General features: G+C 48.4%; 1 protein-coding gene across 4 annotated transcripts in view; it reads right to left on the reverse strand.

The window, feature by feature from the left end:
• Positions 1 to 13,116, reverse strand: part of DMAP1 (DNA methyltransferase 1 associated protein 1) — a 34,560-nt gene extending 21,444 nt beyond the window's left edge. For 3 of the 4 annotated variants that reach the window (XM_063344468.1, XM_063344465.1, XM_063344469.1), the window contains exons 1-7: positions 13,052 to 13,116; positions 12,509 to 12,665; positions 9,630 to 9,721; positions 8,818 to 9,013; positions 4,311 to 4,469; positions 3,025 to 3,192; positions 1,935 to 2,120 (exon numbers count right to left, since the gene is read on the reverse strand). In XM_063344468.1, the coding sequence (XP_063200538.1) occupies positions 1,935 to 2,120; positions 3,025 to 3,192; positions 4,311 to 4,469; positions 8,818 to 9,013; positions 9,630 to 9,721; positions 12,509 to 12,610 (903 nt within the window). In that variant the 5' untranslated portion in view covers positions 12,611 to 12,665; positions 13,052 to 13,116. The remainder of the gene's footprint in view (positions 1 to 1,934; positions 2,121 to 3,024; positions 3,193 to 4,310; positions 4,470 to 8,817; positions 9,014 to 9,629; positions 9,722 to 12,508; positions 12,666 to 13,051) is intronic. The other variant, XM_063344466.1, reaches the window with a different exon arrangement.
• Between the last annotated feature and the right edge of the window lie 2,325 nt (positions 13,117 to 15,441).

Genomic DNA, 15,441 nt, shown 5'->3' on the forward strand with positions numbered 1-15,441 from the left:
CTCCCACATTTCTCCGCGGAGAGGCTCTGCAGCCTGCTCTTTGTTCATTCCAGACAGGGCTGAGACAACCAGGGCTGCCCCAAGATCATAAGAGAAGCTGAAGGACAGTGACTCAATTCCTCAAGTTCCCTGCCAATGACTCTCACATCTCTATCAGCTATCTCTATGTCATGGTCTTGAGGTTGCACCTTGCAAACCGCTCTGCATGGCCTGGCATTAGGATTTTTTTTCAGTTTTCTGTGGTCAGTCCAATAAACAGAGGCCCCAGGAAGAGATTTCTAAACATGACCATGGTGGAAGAAGTATTCTCTACCTACCAACAGGGCGGATGAACTTTTAAGGATCACTTTGATCTTGGGTAGGATGTAGCCTCCCTGCTTGGATTATTAGAGATAAAAAAGGCTACAATCAAAATCCAATCCTCTCTGCTTCCTTTGGATGAAGGCTGGCTTTTAGACTCTCCGAACTCTGCCCCCCTGCCTGTTGCTGAACACCCTGACACAAGCAGTGAGGGGAAATCAGCGTTGTTGGCTGAGCCAAGACAACTCTGACTGCACTCGGCGCATAAGCAATTAAATAGGTTCTTTTGCCTTGCGTGCCTGTACATGCTGTAAACGCTTCAACCTCAATTGACTCTTTGGTAAATGATTTTCCTTTGTTGAAATGATGCTGATGCAGCTCCCGATTCAAATTCTTAGTTAAAATGCAATTTTTTTCTTAACACTTCCCGGCTATAGTTGGTAATTGACTCCTAATGGACTCTGTCATGGTTGAAATGATGCTAGTGCAACAACAGAAACTGCTTCTCTGTCCACGCTGGCGTGCCTATGCACTATATGCCTGCAGACAGGCACCAGCCACAGGCAATATTTAGGGCTGGACTCCCTCACCTTGCCATCCTCAGCTTCTTTCCAGCCTCATTCTCCATTGCCACCATTTTTCCATTACCACCAATGATGAGCTGCTTTCTTTAGAGGGAGATATGCCGGCCACTGTTGAGTTTTACCAGATCAACCCTCAAGGGAATTCAATGCACAGGGTGCCCTGTGATATATTAATTACACAGAGGGAGGGAACCAAAACAACGTTTTAAGGAAGTGGTGGCCATTAGGCACACTTCATCAAGTAATAACTGTCTAGCATTCACTGCTTCTCTCCCCTCCCTGCACAGACCCTTCTGGAGGACAATGACACAAGAGCTCTCTGTTCACAAGGTGGAGGGACAGGAATTCCCAGGCATTCACTGGAAACATCTGAGATTTTGTGACAACCCTTTCCTACTGAAGGTGCTGAATTTAGTTCAGTCCACGTTGTCCGCTTTCCAGAAAGGGAAATTGAGGTAACATCAAATGTGAATTGAAACCTGTGTTCTGCGCTCCTTAGACTTTAGCTCGGCTCAGGGAGAAATAAGAAGCGATAGCTCACGGAATACAAGAGTCCCCCAGCAGGACTGTTCTGATCACAGCTGAGGATCAGGAGAGGGGCATGTACTGAGCTTGGGGAGATGCTGCTGAGACCCAGGAGTGGCAAAGGAAAGGCAAACCTGGACTAGAAAGAGAAGGCAGGTGAAAGATAACGGGTTTGTGGGGTAACTCTGCACAGCAGTACCAGAATACACTTGGGAGAAGCAGGGAGACAGATGCTTCTCCTTGCCATGAGCCACGAATGGCTGGCATTATTTCATCCCATTTCTCAGAAAGGGAAAGGGAAACAGGACTTAAACCAGCATTTTTCAAATGGGAGAGAGGACTCTGACAATGGCTGCCTTAGACCAATCTGCCTTTCAAAAGACAGAACTGAAAAAGCATTTGCCAGAAGGCAGCCAGCACCTACTCCCCTGAAAAGAGCAGAGGGCCTGACCCCAGTAGTACTGCTGAAGGAAACACATTACCAGCCAGAGCTTAAGCAGGGGAAATAAATAAATAAATGTTTACAGGCTTCTCTGTCTCCTTCTTCTGTGGCAGCTTCTTCTTGGGAGCCTTGCGCTCAGCACGTCTCTGCTCAGTGGTGGTGTCAGCAGCTGTGATGAGCTTCTGCAGGTCCTGGGTTCTCTTTTCTCTCTCTTTCTTCCTGGTTTCGATTTTGCGGAGCTCCTGGATGAGGTATTCTTCTTCTGCCACCTGCAGACCAGAGCACGTAAAGGCAATCAGAGCAGCAGAGGAGGCCTAGCAAGGCAAGGGGGCCATCTACTGATAACAACTCTGCTCTCGGCCAGCCTGGGAATGACTTGAAACTCTCCTGCCTAATATCTTGGATTTGCAGAGCACATTATGCTCCACAGCCTTACCCTGCAACTATGACAATGCCGGTCTACAAACTGTCAGGTACTGTATCACCAGCATCCATAAATGATTAATCCCACTGAATATACTGTAGTTGCAAAAGCAGTGTTGTGAAAAGCTGACTCCTCTCCCCAGATGTAGCAGGTGGAACCTAGAGTAGCTATGCTTAGTATCAGCACATCTGGGAATGTGGGAAGGACAAGCAGATTTATTACACGTATGAATTTGTCATTAGAGGGAACTACTAACAGAGAAGGATGCTCTCTCCCAGCCTTTTGGGGGGACACAGTTCCTTAACCTCTAAACCCTGGGACTATTACACAGCTTCAACAAAGAGAACTAAACACACAGACTTACAGTCTTTGATGTTTTCCGGAAAGATTTTTACCCTACCGGAAAGAATTCTCTCCCCATGGGACTCAGGGATTCATAAGGACACTGATCTGAGAATTTGTTTCTATTCAGGGGAGTAGTACAGTAAGTGTCACAGAGAAGGTATTGGCGGTTACCAGAAATCATAATTCTGCTCACCTAGCCCTCTCTCCTGCATAGTCAGATTTCTCAGTTATTGTCCTTTTGTATCCCTTAAAATGACATGAACTCAACAACAAATGCAGTACTTAGATGTTGCTCTTTTCTTGTCTGGTCTTTCTTTCCCTTTCCCACCCTTTGGCCTATTTCATCCACCTACTGATTCAACCAAAAATCTTTTGGAGTAGTGATGGTCTATTCCCTGGGTTACCTGCTCTGGTGTCCTATTGTACAGCCTTTCCAGTTGTTCCTTCCTTCGCCTCTCGTGGCCAGCATCAAAGACCGGGATTTTCAGGTCTGTGCCCGGAGCTGCACGAATATTAGCCAGCTTGGCACAGATGTGATAATATCGTTCCTTCAGGTCCTCCACTGATCTTTTCTACGGAAGACATCACAGGAGCGCAACATTATGGAAGAACCAAGCAAGACCTTGTGCAGCAGCCAGCTAAGGACCACTGGCTGAAGGATGGCAGCGTATAAGACACTGTCTGGGAGGAAGATCCTTGCCAGTCCCAGTGCAATCACAGGGAAGGGGGAGTTTCTCAGTGAACTGCATGAATTAACTGTCATGGGTTCACAGCTACTGCTTTAAAAACACCCACCAGAGGGTCCAACAATACAGCAGTGAAGCACTCCCAGATAAAAGGCTGCAAGGATAGCTGTCTCAAGAGGAGAAAACCTGTGAACAGGAACCTGTGACAAAAGCACAGGAGGCCTCCTCCGAGCTGCTCCAGACAATGGCCATTCAAGCCATAACCAAGAAGGTATCAGCTGCAACAATTCATTGCCCATTGTTACACGGAATCTGAGCTGTGTTCCCTTACTCCAAGCACCGAAGGTGTTTGGGCTGCCCAGCTGGGCAGACTCTTCTTATTCCACTTTGCTACAGGTTCTTTACGTGAGTATTTCATAAGGCAAAATAAGCACCAGCATTTGGAGCTGTTCTATAAGAGTCACTTCATTCCCCTGTGTCACCAGGAGGCATGGAACCATCAGTTACAAGAGATTTACAACAACAGTATTGCATCTTCAGACCATTGATGGTCCCTGTTTCACAACAGAAATGACAGAAGCCTGCACTGGGTCAGACCACAAGTCAGGAGCAGCACTAAGGAAAAATCCCAATCCCCAGGAACCGTTAGCAGATCCTTCTCCCAGGGCCTAGACAAAATCCAAGACACCTATCCCGCTCAGCTAAACAAACTCCCCAGCTGCCTTATCTTCAAGGAACAACAAGTTGTTCTCCTGGCAGGGGCAAACCTTCTAACTTTCTAATAAAACACAAAAGGGAATGAGCACAAGTCACAGTGGATTTAATTAGAAACAAAGCAAGCAGCAATGCCCTGTGCTGGAAATTCAATATTCCTTGCTGCCAATAATTCATTATTTTCCCCTAATTAAGTTGATATAAAGGGTAATTTGGTCTTTGCAGTGCAGCAAGCCCTGCACGTACTGTAGCAGCAGGCTGCTAGAAGCACCTTGGCCTCCGGGACTCACCTTGAACTGCTGGTGATCATAGCGGTCATGAATCACCACAAAGCGCAGATCAAAACGCCGAGCCAGGTCAAAGAGGTGGTCTGTTTCAGCTTTGGTCCACGCATCATCATGGAGATACATCTGGTACTCCTGCTCCGAGTAGACAGGTACCTGCACTGTCTATGCGGAAAAAAGAAAAACATGGTAGTGCTCTTGCAGTACTGCCCTTCTCACTGACAGCTGGTGAGGGATGATATACCTGAGCCACGAACAAGAGCAGCACAGTGACAGGAGGGGGCTGACAGGACCCCAGAACATGGGTCCTGGTTGGAAACACGATGAGCAGGCAGAGGACTTGATAAGGAGTAATGTGTGATCTCAGGGCCACAAACATTCTGGGGATCCTAGCAGGAAATACTGCCTGGGAGGCTGAAACCTATTTCAGGTGGCTGACCCAGGCAGAGGTCAGCAACCCACAACCTGACAATAGGTTTCAAAATTAGCAAGCTAATGTGACACTGAAACCAAGGTTCAGCCAGCCTCCCTGCATTCCTCCCATACAGCAGCACCAATACCTTGACATAAACTGCTCTGACAGTCGACTATACTTGGGTTGGGACACGCTCACTTGTACAGGGAAGAACGGGAAAGGCAAGGAGCGGCGGCTCCTAACATTTAGCACATGTTCTGCTTTGATACACAACGCACTTCTTTCATGTTTGGTGCAGACCGAGCCATGAAGATCTGAAAGACTGGGTGCTGTACAACTGAGGGCCATAGACTTGGCAAACAACTTTGTCCCTCCCTTCCTCATCCATCCTTTCTCTAACAGAGCCACACGGCCAAATGACAGTCCAACTCTCAGATTGTCCCAGGTGTTGAAAAGGTTCAACCCACACCACTGTCCCCAGCCTGGAACTGCTCTGCAAGGGCTCTAACCAGAACACAAGTGTCACATGAGTACTAAAGCAACAGTAAAAATACTTGATGTATTAGGGAAAGTCCTAGTGCATGGTAAAGCAAAAGCACAAACAAGCCTGTGCTTTCCTCCCTCACCCCCTTCCACCACTCCTGCACTGGAACTTTGCTCAGCCTGAGGAGGTCCTGCCTCCACAAGAAAACATGCGTGCATGCAAACAGCACACGTGCTTCAACACCTCCATGCCCTCCCGAGTCCTACACCGGAAGAGTCATTCCCATGAACTCCACACAGCTCAAAGTAGCATTTCTGAGCCTTCAAACTACAGCCTCTTTAGGTGTACTGCCCTTCTTCCATCACTTTGACACAGAAGCTTAAAGGTGAAATGTACCTCTTGGGGATGCACTGCACCTCAACCTTCAATTACCACCTCCACCAGGAGAAAAGCCATCCTACTAGACACCGTAAGGATGTCCCATGTACATCATGAAAAGAGCCAGCAGGGCCCTCTGCAGTGGATGGAAGGGAAGGTGGCAGATGCCTTTTCAGAGAAGAGAATGGGACAAGAGCAAAGAGCAGTCCCCAAAACACCTCCTCAGGCCCACTCATGTCTGCTCAGGTAAGAACCGCTGACAAGTGAGAAGGTGGGAACTCATCAGATGGAAAGCTTGAGCCAATCACAGGATGACTCTAAGTTCAAATGCAACATAGCCATAAAAATGCAAATATGACCCCCAGTGAGGGATTTCCAGCAGAAACTGGCAGAGTTTCAGTTGCACAATAAGACCTTGGCAGGAATACCAACTACAACTCTACTGACCCCTGTTCAGGAAAGATGAACTGAAATGGGAACAAGTACAGAGAAGAACAACAAGGATGAGTAATGGGGTGGGGAGCTTGTCTTCCCACAGCAGATTGCAAGAGAAAGGAGCCTTGCAAAGGAAGTCTGAAAGGGAATCTGACTGCAGGCTTCAAGTATGTTAGATGGAATGAAAGGAATACCCACAGGAAGAAAAAAACAACTGAAATAAGAACAAAGAAATTGGCTTGCAAAGAAATGTCAATTTAACATGGAAAATTTAACATGGAAATGAGAAGTGGAGCAGAGACAGTGCGGAACAGATTCCCAAGGAAGGACAGTGGCAGGAAAACCCAAGTGTTTTTCAAAAGGAACTTGATCCATTTATGAAAGGGACTGGATGGTGCAGGGCCCGAAAGAGCCAAGAAGGGGATTCAATGGCCCAGAAAACCCCTCTCAGTCCTGCATTTCACACTATAAACTCACACAATGATGGGCATTAAATTAGCTGAAACTGCTCAGGAAAGATCCTGGAGCCATGAGACAGTCCTGTAAAAACATCAGCACAATGTCTAGTAGTGGTGAAAAGACAAACTGAACGGTAAAAATTATCAGGGAAATAAAGAGAAACACAGCCAATGTACAAACCCGCCATGCTTCCCTAAGTGAAACACTCACTCCTAGTCCACCCATTTCAAGAGAAATTATATTTGAGAACAACAAGGGTGAGACAGGGCACAGAAGGGCAGATATATGTCCAATTACGGAATACATGGTACACAGCAAGGACAATTTACTGCATCATGTAACACAAGATCTCAGAGGCACAAAATGAAACCCCGAGGCAACATTTTAAAATGAACAGAAGAAAGCACCTTTGCACACCATACAAAATTAACCTGAAGAACTCATTACCACGGGATATTCACAAAGCAGCTTTTTGCCCTGAACGTATCTAGCAAGAATTATTAAATACAAATTCCAAGTTAAGAAATCCTTAAGCCAAAGATCACCAGAAGCTAGTAAAAAATGCTCTGTATTTGCCCCATTCTCATGCTCTTTCTCTAAGCCTTTACTAAGGGTAGCAAGAAACAGAATATCTACTGAGAGAGAGGCCTTTGCTCTGACACCAGTGAAACAGCTTTTATATTCCTATTTCACATCCTGGATCAAGGCTCAGTGTACACTGTGAAACCCAAGTTTACATTTTGGATCTCGCAATGAAGAGGAGGGATTTGGTTTGGAGACTGGATGCACAGAGAAAAGGCAAAGCAGCTGAGCAGTAGTGCAGGAGCTGGGTTAAAGAGCTTGAGCGACCAATAGGGCAGACTACCCAGGAGAATGGGCTTATGCCAAGGGGAGGAAGAGATTTGGGCAGAGGTATCAAATATGTGAGATGAAACTCACAGAAGAGTCTGGAAAAGTAAATAAAATTCCTCTGACATAGCAAATATCCGCAAAACTCCTCATCAGTGCCTTCTACCCTCTCAACTGCAGCTCCACATGGGTAACAACTTGCTCGTAATATTATGCAATTGTGCATGTGCAGATGGCAGAGGTCTGTGCCACTAATCTAAAGGTTGCAGCCTTGCTGAAGGTTCTTCTGTCTGTCAATTCACAGTACATGATAAAGTTAAGGAAACGAGAATCGCATAATTACAACACCCATGTGTGGCCCCCTCTGATAAACTCGGTTGAACTCAGCCAAAAACTGTTACAGCAGTAGAGTCTTAGAGACAATTACACTCCCAAAGTTTCACTCAGACAGCTAGGTAGGTGCCTTGACTAAGTGAGTCACGCTTCAGACTTCCACCCTAGACATCAGAGAAGAGATACCACAGGAGGCTCTTACCACTGTCCCAGCAAGATGACAAGCATCAGTCAGAGCCTGAGCCTTCTAACATATAAGGTCAACCAACCACTTAACTCTGCAGGAAGCCAGTCTTTGTTAGAGCTGATGCTCTGTGGGTTACAAACCTAAAATGTTGTATACAGTTACACGCAAGCAGAGCTTTTGTGGAATCGTGTTAGCACGCCCTTTTTTTTTCCCCCTTCAGATTTGCATCATGAAGAGGGTTAAATTACATTATGGAGGCACCCTAACTCTGTTCCTTCCTAACTTTGGAGGCCCTGACTTTGAAGTATAAATCTTGATGTAGCTTTCTTCATGCATACACATGAAAGCCCCAACCACTCAAAGCAGATACATCTGGGACAAAAGACAGCAGGAGATTCCAACAACACATTGTGACAATTTAATATAAGATGCAAAGAACAGGGTACTGCATCACGCTGATACCACAAGAGCAATTGCAGAGGGAACACAACGTAATTCAGCATCTGTGCTGGCTTCTGGCCAAGAGGCCGCAAGCCAGCTTTTTGGCCACAAAGCTCAGGTGATTTTTTTCATACTGGGCAAAATAACAAGACTTACAACTTTAAAGTCCCACTCAGAAGAGAGTATCTTTTACTACCTAGAGCCTTTAATCACGTGGAGGATGTTGGTTAGGAACTGAATTAGATGGCAGAGTGCCTGCTTACCAAATCAATGACTGCACACCTGAAACACAAGGGACTCTAGCAAGCTCTGATCTCATACTGAGCCCACTTAGCTTGAATGATTTGGAGACATCATAGTCTGTGGTCACGTGGCTGCAGGCCACGCTGCAGTTTAAAATGCAATCGGCAAATCTAACTCAGTCTTTGCTTGTTGAAAGAACCAACTTCCTGTCTGGACATTCATGAAGTTGACTGAAAGGTATTTTCCAGCCGCTATTTATATACTTTTGTTTTAAAGCACTCCCACTTACTTTATTGAACCTGGCAAAAGGGTAGTCCTTCCCTTCCTCTGCTGCTCTCCTCCAGTGGTAGAACATCGCTCCATCTTTCCTCGCAGGGTTGGTGAAAGGCATCCACTTCCAAGGACGGACTTTCTTGGACCCCAGTTTTGCTTTGACTGTTCGATAACCCTGAGTTGTATCACTTGGCAGTAGTGGAGGTGCATCCCTGTGGTGGAGAAAAGCACTGGCTGATGAGAAGCAAGAAGCAGGTCAGGACAAACGCAAAGAGATTTCAGACTCAGCGTGGGATCTGCCACTACAATGTTTAGTGTGGGAAAACCCGAGTTTAAGCTTTATTCCAGGTTTTGCACTTCCCAGACTGCAATGCTGCCCACATCAGAGGACAGAATACTCAGCACGGATGGGCTTGAACAGAACCATCTGGAAAGCAAACTGTGCAAGAGACCCCTGGGGCAAGGGCACAATCCATAACAAGCTGAAAAACAGGCCGCAGCAGAATTCTCTTTGCAGAAATAAAAGCAGGTGCTATTCCCAGTTGCGAATAAAAGAGAATTAGATACAGAAGGGTGAGAACACTGCCTTGTCTGTGCTTGACTGTTGTGCCTGTATCCGTCTCCTATGCAGAGTAAACCCCTCCAATTCAGAAGAGAGAAGAGAGACATGGCCCATGACTGTCTAAGAGAGAAAGGCACAAGCATGGTCCAAGCACAAAGGGGAATCAATGTGGGAAGCAAGACTCCCTTTGGTTTCAAGAGGATGCTGCCCTGACACCAAAAGCCCAGGCTACCCCACAACCTGCACAGATGACCGTAAGCTCTTACTTTTTGTCAGAGTAGAGGAGTGCATAAACTTCTCGGTGCATTCCTTCTGGCCTCTTAAACGTCAGTGTCTCTGAAGATTTCTTGGATTTTTTCTGAAACAAAAGAACTGCATTTTAGATGCAGAAGCAGCAAACCCTGAGGGAACACTGAACTACACAACCTGGCACCCTGTGATGGTTTTCACTTTTATCTGGTTTTAGGCACCTTGAATTTCTCCAGAAAAGTGCCTGTTCCTGGCAGAAGACACTGACAGACAAAACATGCCCACTTTCAGTGATAGCACTCACCAAGACTCAGGCACTTCTTGTTTCTGATAACACACACTTGAATTCCAAATTGAACATCTGGCTGTAGTTTTCAGGGTCTGGTGCACTAAGCCTTTTTTTACTATGTAAGCACTGTCCTCACGTGAAGGTACTAATGCATTTAATTAAATGAGTCTCTGCCTTTTAGAGAAGATAATAAGAAATGTCTTCCCACCTTCTCCTAGTTTTTGTCACTATGTTCTGCAGAAACTTCAGTTTTTAGCAGTTGTGATCAAGGCCTTACAGTAGCCCCAAATCAAAACGACCAGTACCATCTACAAAAGGAAATCCCCATTCATGCCTCTGCTCTCCCATTTATACAGCAAACTATATTTTTTTTGACAAAGTTTCTTCATACTAGGAATTCTGTGCAGATGACTCAATCTGGCCTCTAAAAGCTTGACAGAACTGACGGTTTCTAAGACACAGTCCACCTCATATCACATATGCAAGTTTATAAAGTAATCAGCTTTGGATTCAGGTAGATACAGTAGCAGCCACATTATCAAGGTACACTTTTTTTAAGTGGGACAAGTTTACTGAGTAGTCCGGAGCATTTGGTCTAACTGTACCATCTTAATAACTACTAGCCATGTGACTACTTTTAAGTATTTGTTTACCATACTGCTACCAACTTTTAAATCAGAATATTTTGCAATAGCAAAACTAACACTGTGTCATAAATTGTATTAAACCCATACAGTCACTTTTATTGAGCAAACTCAAAATCCCATTAAAAAAATAATAATCTATCAGGTTGAACTACAACTACTTTCCATAAAACTTCATGGCAGACATTCATTATATTAGCACCTTTTCACTCCTAATCAAACACCTTTCTCCTAGCGTGTCCATCACTTCGCCCAGGAGCGATGTAAGGCCAACCAAGGCAGTTACCCACGGGACACCACACTAGTTCAAACCCTGTTTGAACACAGGCTTCTGGAATTCCCCCAAAGTTCCCAGATTTATTAAAAGTTAATATCAGCAGGGCAGAGATCAGCTCAGCTAGCTCTTTTAGGAGCTGAGAACAAATTACTCGGTCCTGCTGATTTAAATGTTTTTATGCCTAGTAATTTTTATTTTAACATTCTCTGTCACTAATGGACTGGAAAGTACTTCACGGTTCTCCTGTGATTTAAAGACATCAATCTGTTTCTTTTCTAATTGAGAACAGATCTATTTCCTGAGCAAGGGCTGCACTATTATTAGCAATTTTGTTCTCTCCATGCGATAATGACTTATACCTTTGGTTTGATTTAGTTTCTGTATTTTGTAGAAATTCAGAATGTTTCACTCATGGCCACAAACAGCCTCCTGCACTCCTCCCAAAACCTCTCACTGCACCTGCCCATCCTCTGTGTTTCCATTAGAGTAAATCTGAGGAGAAACCTATCTTATTCTCTTCTCCAAAAGGGAGACAGACAGCCACCAGTACTCCTTCAGCTCTCTGCTAGCTAACAAACACATCTAAAGAACTCGCAATTCCGAACACTCAGTGGCACAAGACTGCAAGCTGAATCCAGCCAACAAGCTGCTCGCTGGACACACTATTCACCAACACAGGCGATAACTGCTGATTTTAATATTTCAGCTTTGAATTACTGAAATTCATCAGTTTTCAATCACACCGATTATACTGTGTGTCCTATCCTCAGCAAGGCAGTCATGAAACCACTGTGCTCCTCTTCAAAGACAAACATTTCATTGAAGGCAAGTAAAGGCACTCAGTAGGTACTTTCAGGGATGGGGTGGTTGTGTATGTTTGGTTTTGTTTGTTTGTTTTTTCCAAACAAATACAAAGTCTTTACTTCAGATCAGACCATCTCTGTATCAGAGAGCTCCTGGGGATTTCATCTCCCCCAGCTTGTTTCCAAGCACCTCCACACTTCATAACTACTCATGAACTGACCTTCCCAACACTTTGCAAAGCACAGGACACCGAAGACCTCACCTGAATTTAAAATACAGAAGGCAACAACATACCATAGCATATTGCCACAAAGAACGCAGCACATGACAGCATACATCCTAAACAAAGCTTATTAACTTGCCCACGTTCCCACAGGCAACACACCCCAGTTCTCACAAACCCATCACACAGCTTCCCCACACGGAAACTGCTCCCATGGTTTGAAGACATTTACTGTTCAATCAAGTCAGACTGTTTTTCTTCTAAAACAGGACTGTGTTATATCATTTCCGTCTGCCTGGCGACTAGATGGTAAATACACTTCACGCTTACTCCACAAAATGGTAATTTTAGAGATAGATGAAAACATTCTGGGGTGATGAAAAAGCTGGGGCCAGGCCTAGCTCACCAGAACACCACTTACACAGCTCCAGCTTAAATACTGCCCCAAAAGCCACGGGGCAATTAACTAAGAACCAGGAACCCATGAGCGGGGTCCTCCACGCATTTCCAGATACTCCTAGGAAACTCCAAAATAAATGGACTATAGTAGGAACATGCTTTATTCCATTTTTTTTCCAATATTCACCCCAGACACCACACGCAAAGCCAGTCAGTGCCTAGAAAACAAGAAGCAGCGCCTTAGGGCGTTTGCAGTTCACCTTATCCGAGTTGATGATATCCTTTTTGTTGATAGTGCCCGTATTCTCCGACTCCACGCCACCCAGCTCCAGGATGTCCCGCACATCTGCGCCCGTCGCCATCTCTCCGCCTGCCCGCTGCCCTCCTCTGCCGCCGTCCTGCCCGTCCTCTACAGCTCTGGGAGCGGGTGGGAAACAAGGGAGCCGAAGTTAGCGTGCACCTCCCCAGGGACATCCCATACACACACGAACAGGCATATGTGCGTATATATATATACACACGTATACCTACATACATACACGCATACATGTATATATATGCATATATACACACACCCGCGCGTATCTACATATACACGCACAGACCCCTGAGCCGCCTCCCCATCCTCCCCAGGCCCAACAACGAGGCCTTGTACCCGGCCGGTCCCAGGGCCCACGCACGCCGAGTCCGCGGCCCGGAGCCCCGTGGCGGGGTCCCGGGAAGCCCGTAGGAGGACGGTCGAGACAAACCACAGCCGTGAAATCACGGCACCCCCAAACCAAACCGCTCCCGCGCTCACTCACCCACCCGCGCCGGCTCCACAGCCACCGGGACGGTACGGCCACCACAGCGGCCCGGGCAGCGCCACTTCCGCTCCCGCCGAGAGGCGCACGGAAGTGCCCGGAGCCCTTTGGGTGACGCACCACTGGGGACGGGGTTGGGGGTGAGGGCGGAGGGTGGTGGGTTCGCGCCCCGCTCACGGCAGATAGCGGCCGCCCCGGGCCCGGCGCCGCCGGTGCTGCCTCCCCTGCGGCAGCATCCGAACCCGCTCGGGGCCGACATACCTCCTTCCCCGCCGCGGGCGGAGAGCCCGCGGCAGGCGGGACTCGCTGCCGCGCCAGGAGGTGGCAGCACAGCCGTGCTGTGCCCGGGCTCGGCTGATGTCCCCGAGACCAGCCCTGGGTCACCCCCCCACATCAGGCCGGCCCAAGGGTCGCCCCGTGTGGGTGAGCAGGGGGCTGCAGGGCCTTCCAGGGTGCTCCCACCCCCGCTCCCCTTGCCCGAAGCGACAAGCCCGGGGGCAGCCCGTTCCCCCTGTTTGCTGGGCTCTGCCTGGGCCAGGGACAGCGGGGCCGTGGGGCAGGCCAGGGCCAGGCCGCCCAGGGCCCTGCCTTCCCGAGGGTCTTGGGGCTGACCCCCGTTCCCCGCAGAGCTCATAAGGAGTTTTGCCGTCTCCTCACCGCCCGGCGGCTGTCCCACCCTCGCTGCCAGCCCTGCTGGCCTCGCCAGCGGCCAGCTGGCCATGCCAGGTGGCCATTTGCCAGGCGGGCACTGCACCACGCGACGTGTTCAGGCTGCCCGTCCCGGCTTCGTTTGACAAAGCATCCGCTCCTCGCCTTCACGCTTGGCAAGAAAACCCTCCGGAAGCATCCCAGAGTCGCAGCGCTTACCTGAGGCCACAGGGCAGACGGGGGTGAAAGTTTTATTTAGAGGACTGTCCCGTTTCCTCTTCCCTGTCGGAGGAAAGAGAGGGCGGAATGGGGAAAGGGGAAGAAATAGCAATGTGGAGCCAGGAGGGACTTCAAGAAATCACCTTCCTGCTGTATCGAGGCAGGAGCAAGGCTGCCTGGCAGAGGTTTGGCCAAAGCAGAAGGTTTTGGCATGGGGCACCGAGATCCATGGGGATCTGCCAGTCACCTCAGATAGCCCAGGAGAGCGGGTGTCCCTGAGAGGACCTCCTGTGCAGCAGCCCCAAGGTGAGATGAACCCCGCTGTGCCAGGGTGGCTCCAGCATGTGCTGGAGTTGCCACCGTTCCCATCCTGCTGGCCATCCCTTTCCACGGGGACCTCACCACCACAGCACGGCGCAGCAAGTGACAGGGTGCCCCAATGAGAACTGGTGACACCCCCAGAGTGTCATCTGTTGTCCCCGCTAATCAGTTAAGCCCTTTTCTGCCCCTTCCCACGCTGCCAGGGATGGCTTTTACCATCTTGTCCCTTCCTCCCACTAGGACAGAGCTGATCCCAAGGTTTCTCCTGTCCTGCTCATTTGCTCTCAGCTTTGCCACGTCCACCCCAGTCCTCCCCCCATCAGCGTGTCTGGCCATTCCTAATCATTTCTAGCACCTTTCCGTGTTCTTTTGCCACAGCTGGCCTGGAGGTGGGGTCCATGCTCCCCCAAGATGGGTCTGCAGAGGGAGACAGGGCTTTCCCAGCGCTGCCACCTTCTGCCTTTGCTGCCTCACCCTGCTCTGCCTGCGCACTGGTGCTCCAGGGAGAACTTTGTAAGACCAAAGAAAGAGGATCTCTCTTTTTGCCCCTCACTGGCGGGTCGTTCACAGTCTAATCACGTTCCAACCAGTACGGAAATAAAATCCAGAGACAGGTGGCCATTCAGTGTCACATTTTGATTACATCCCCCACTTTTAGGCCTGACCTGCTCAAGCCGAACTTCCAGCTGTATCCCAGCAGGACTCAGCCCAGGCTCTGCCCCAGTACACGATGACAACTCACTCCTCTTCAACAAACTAAGCCCACAACACATTTTGAGCTACCCTCCCCAGGGCAGCAGCTTTTTAACCCCACGAAAGGTGGAGATTGTGGGCAGCTGGGTTGCGTTATTCACAGCCTGCCTCCCCCCAACCCTGTGAGCGGGGGTGTCACTGCGGGGCTGCATCCCACCAGCAGCCGTATGGACCTGCAAGCAAAACACATTAGCTGAGTGCTTCTGCTAACCTGATCAGCAGCAGAACAATTACCACTGCGTTCAAAGGAAACCCAGAAATGTAGTTTCTGGGCAGCAATCGCTGCATCCCAGAGCTTGTACAGCCTTCAAAGAGCAAAGGGACACAGCTGGAGACCTTTGTCAGCCCGCACACACCTGGTCCATCCTTGAGAGTCCTTCTCGGGGACACGTGCCCAGGTCTGTCACCTCCCCAGAGCACCAGGGTTCTGCCCTGACAGGACACAGGGA

This window comes from Chroicocephalus ridibundus, chromosome 8 (assembly GCF_963924245.1).
Source record: "Chroicocephalus ridibundus chromosome 8, bChrRid1.1, whole genome shotgun sequence".
Taxonomy (NCBI): domain Eukaryota; kingdom Metazoa; phylum Chordata; class Aves; order Charadriiformes; family Laridae; genus Chroicocephalus; species Chroicocephalus ridibundus.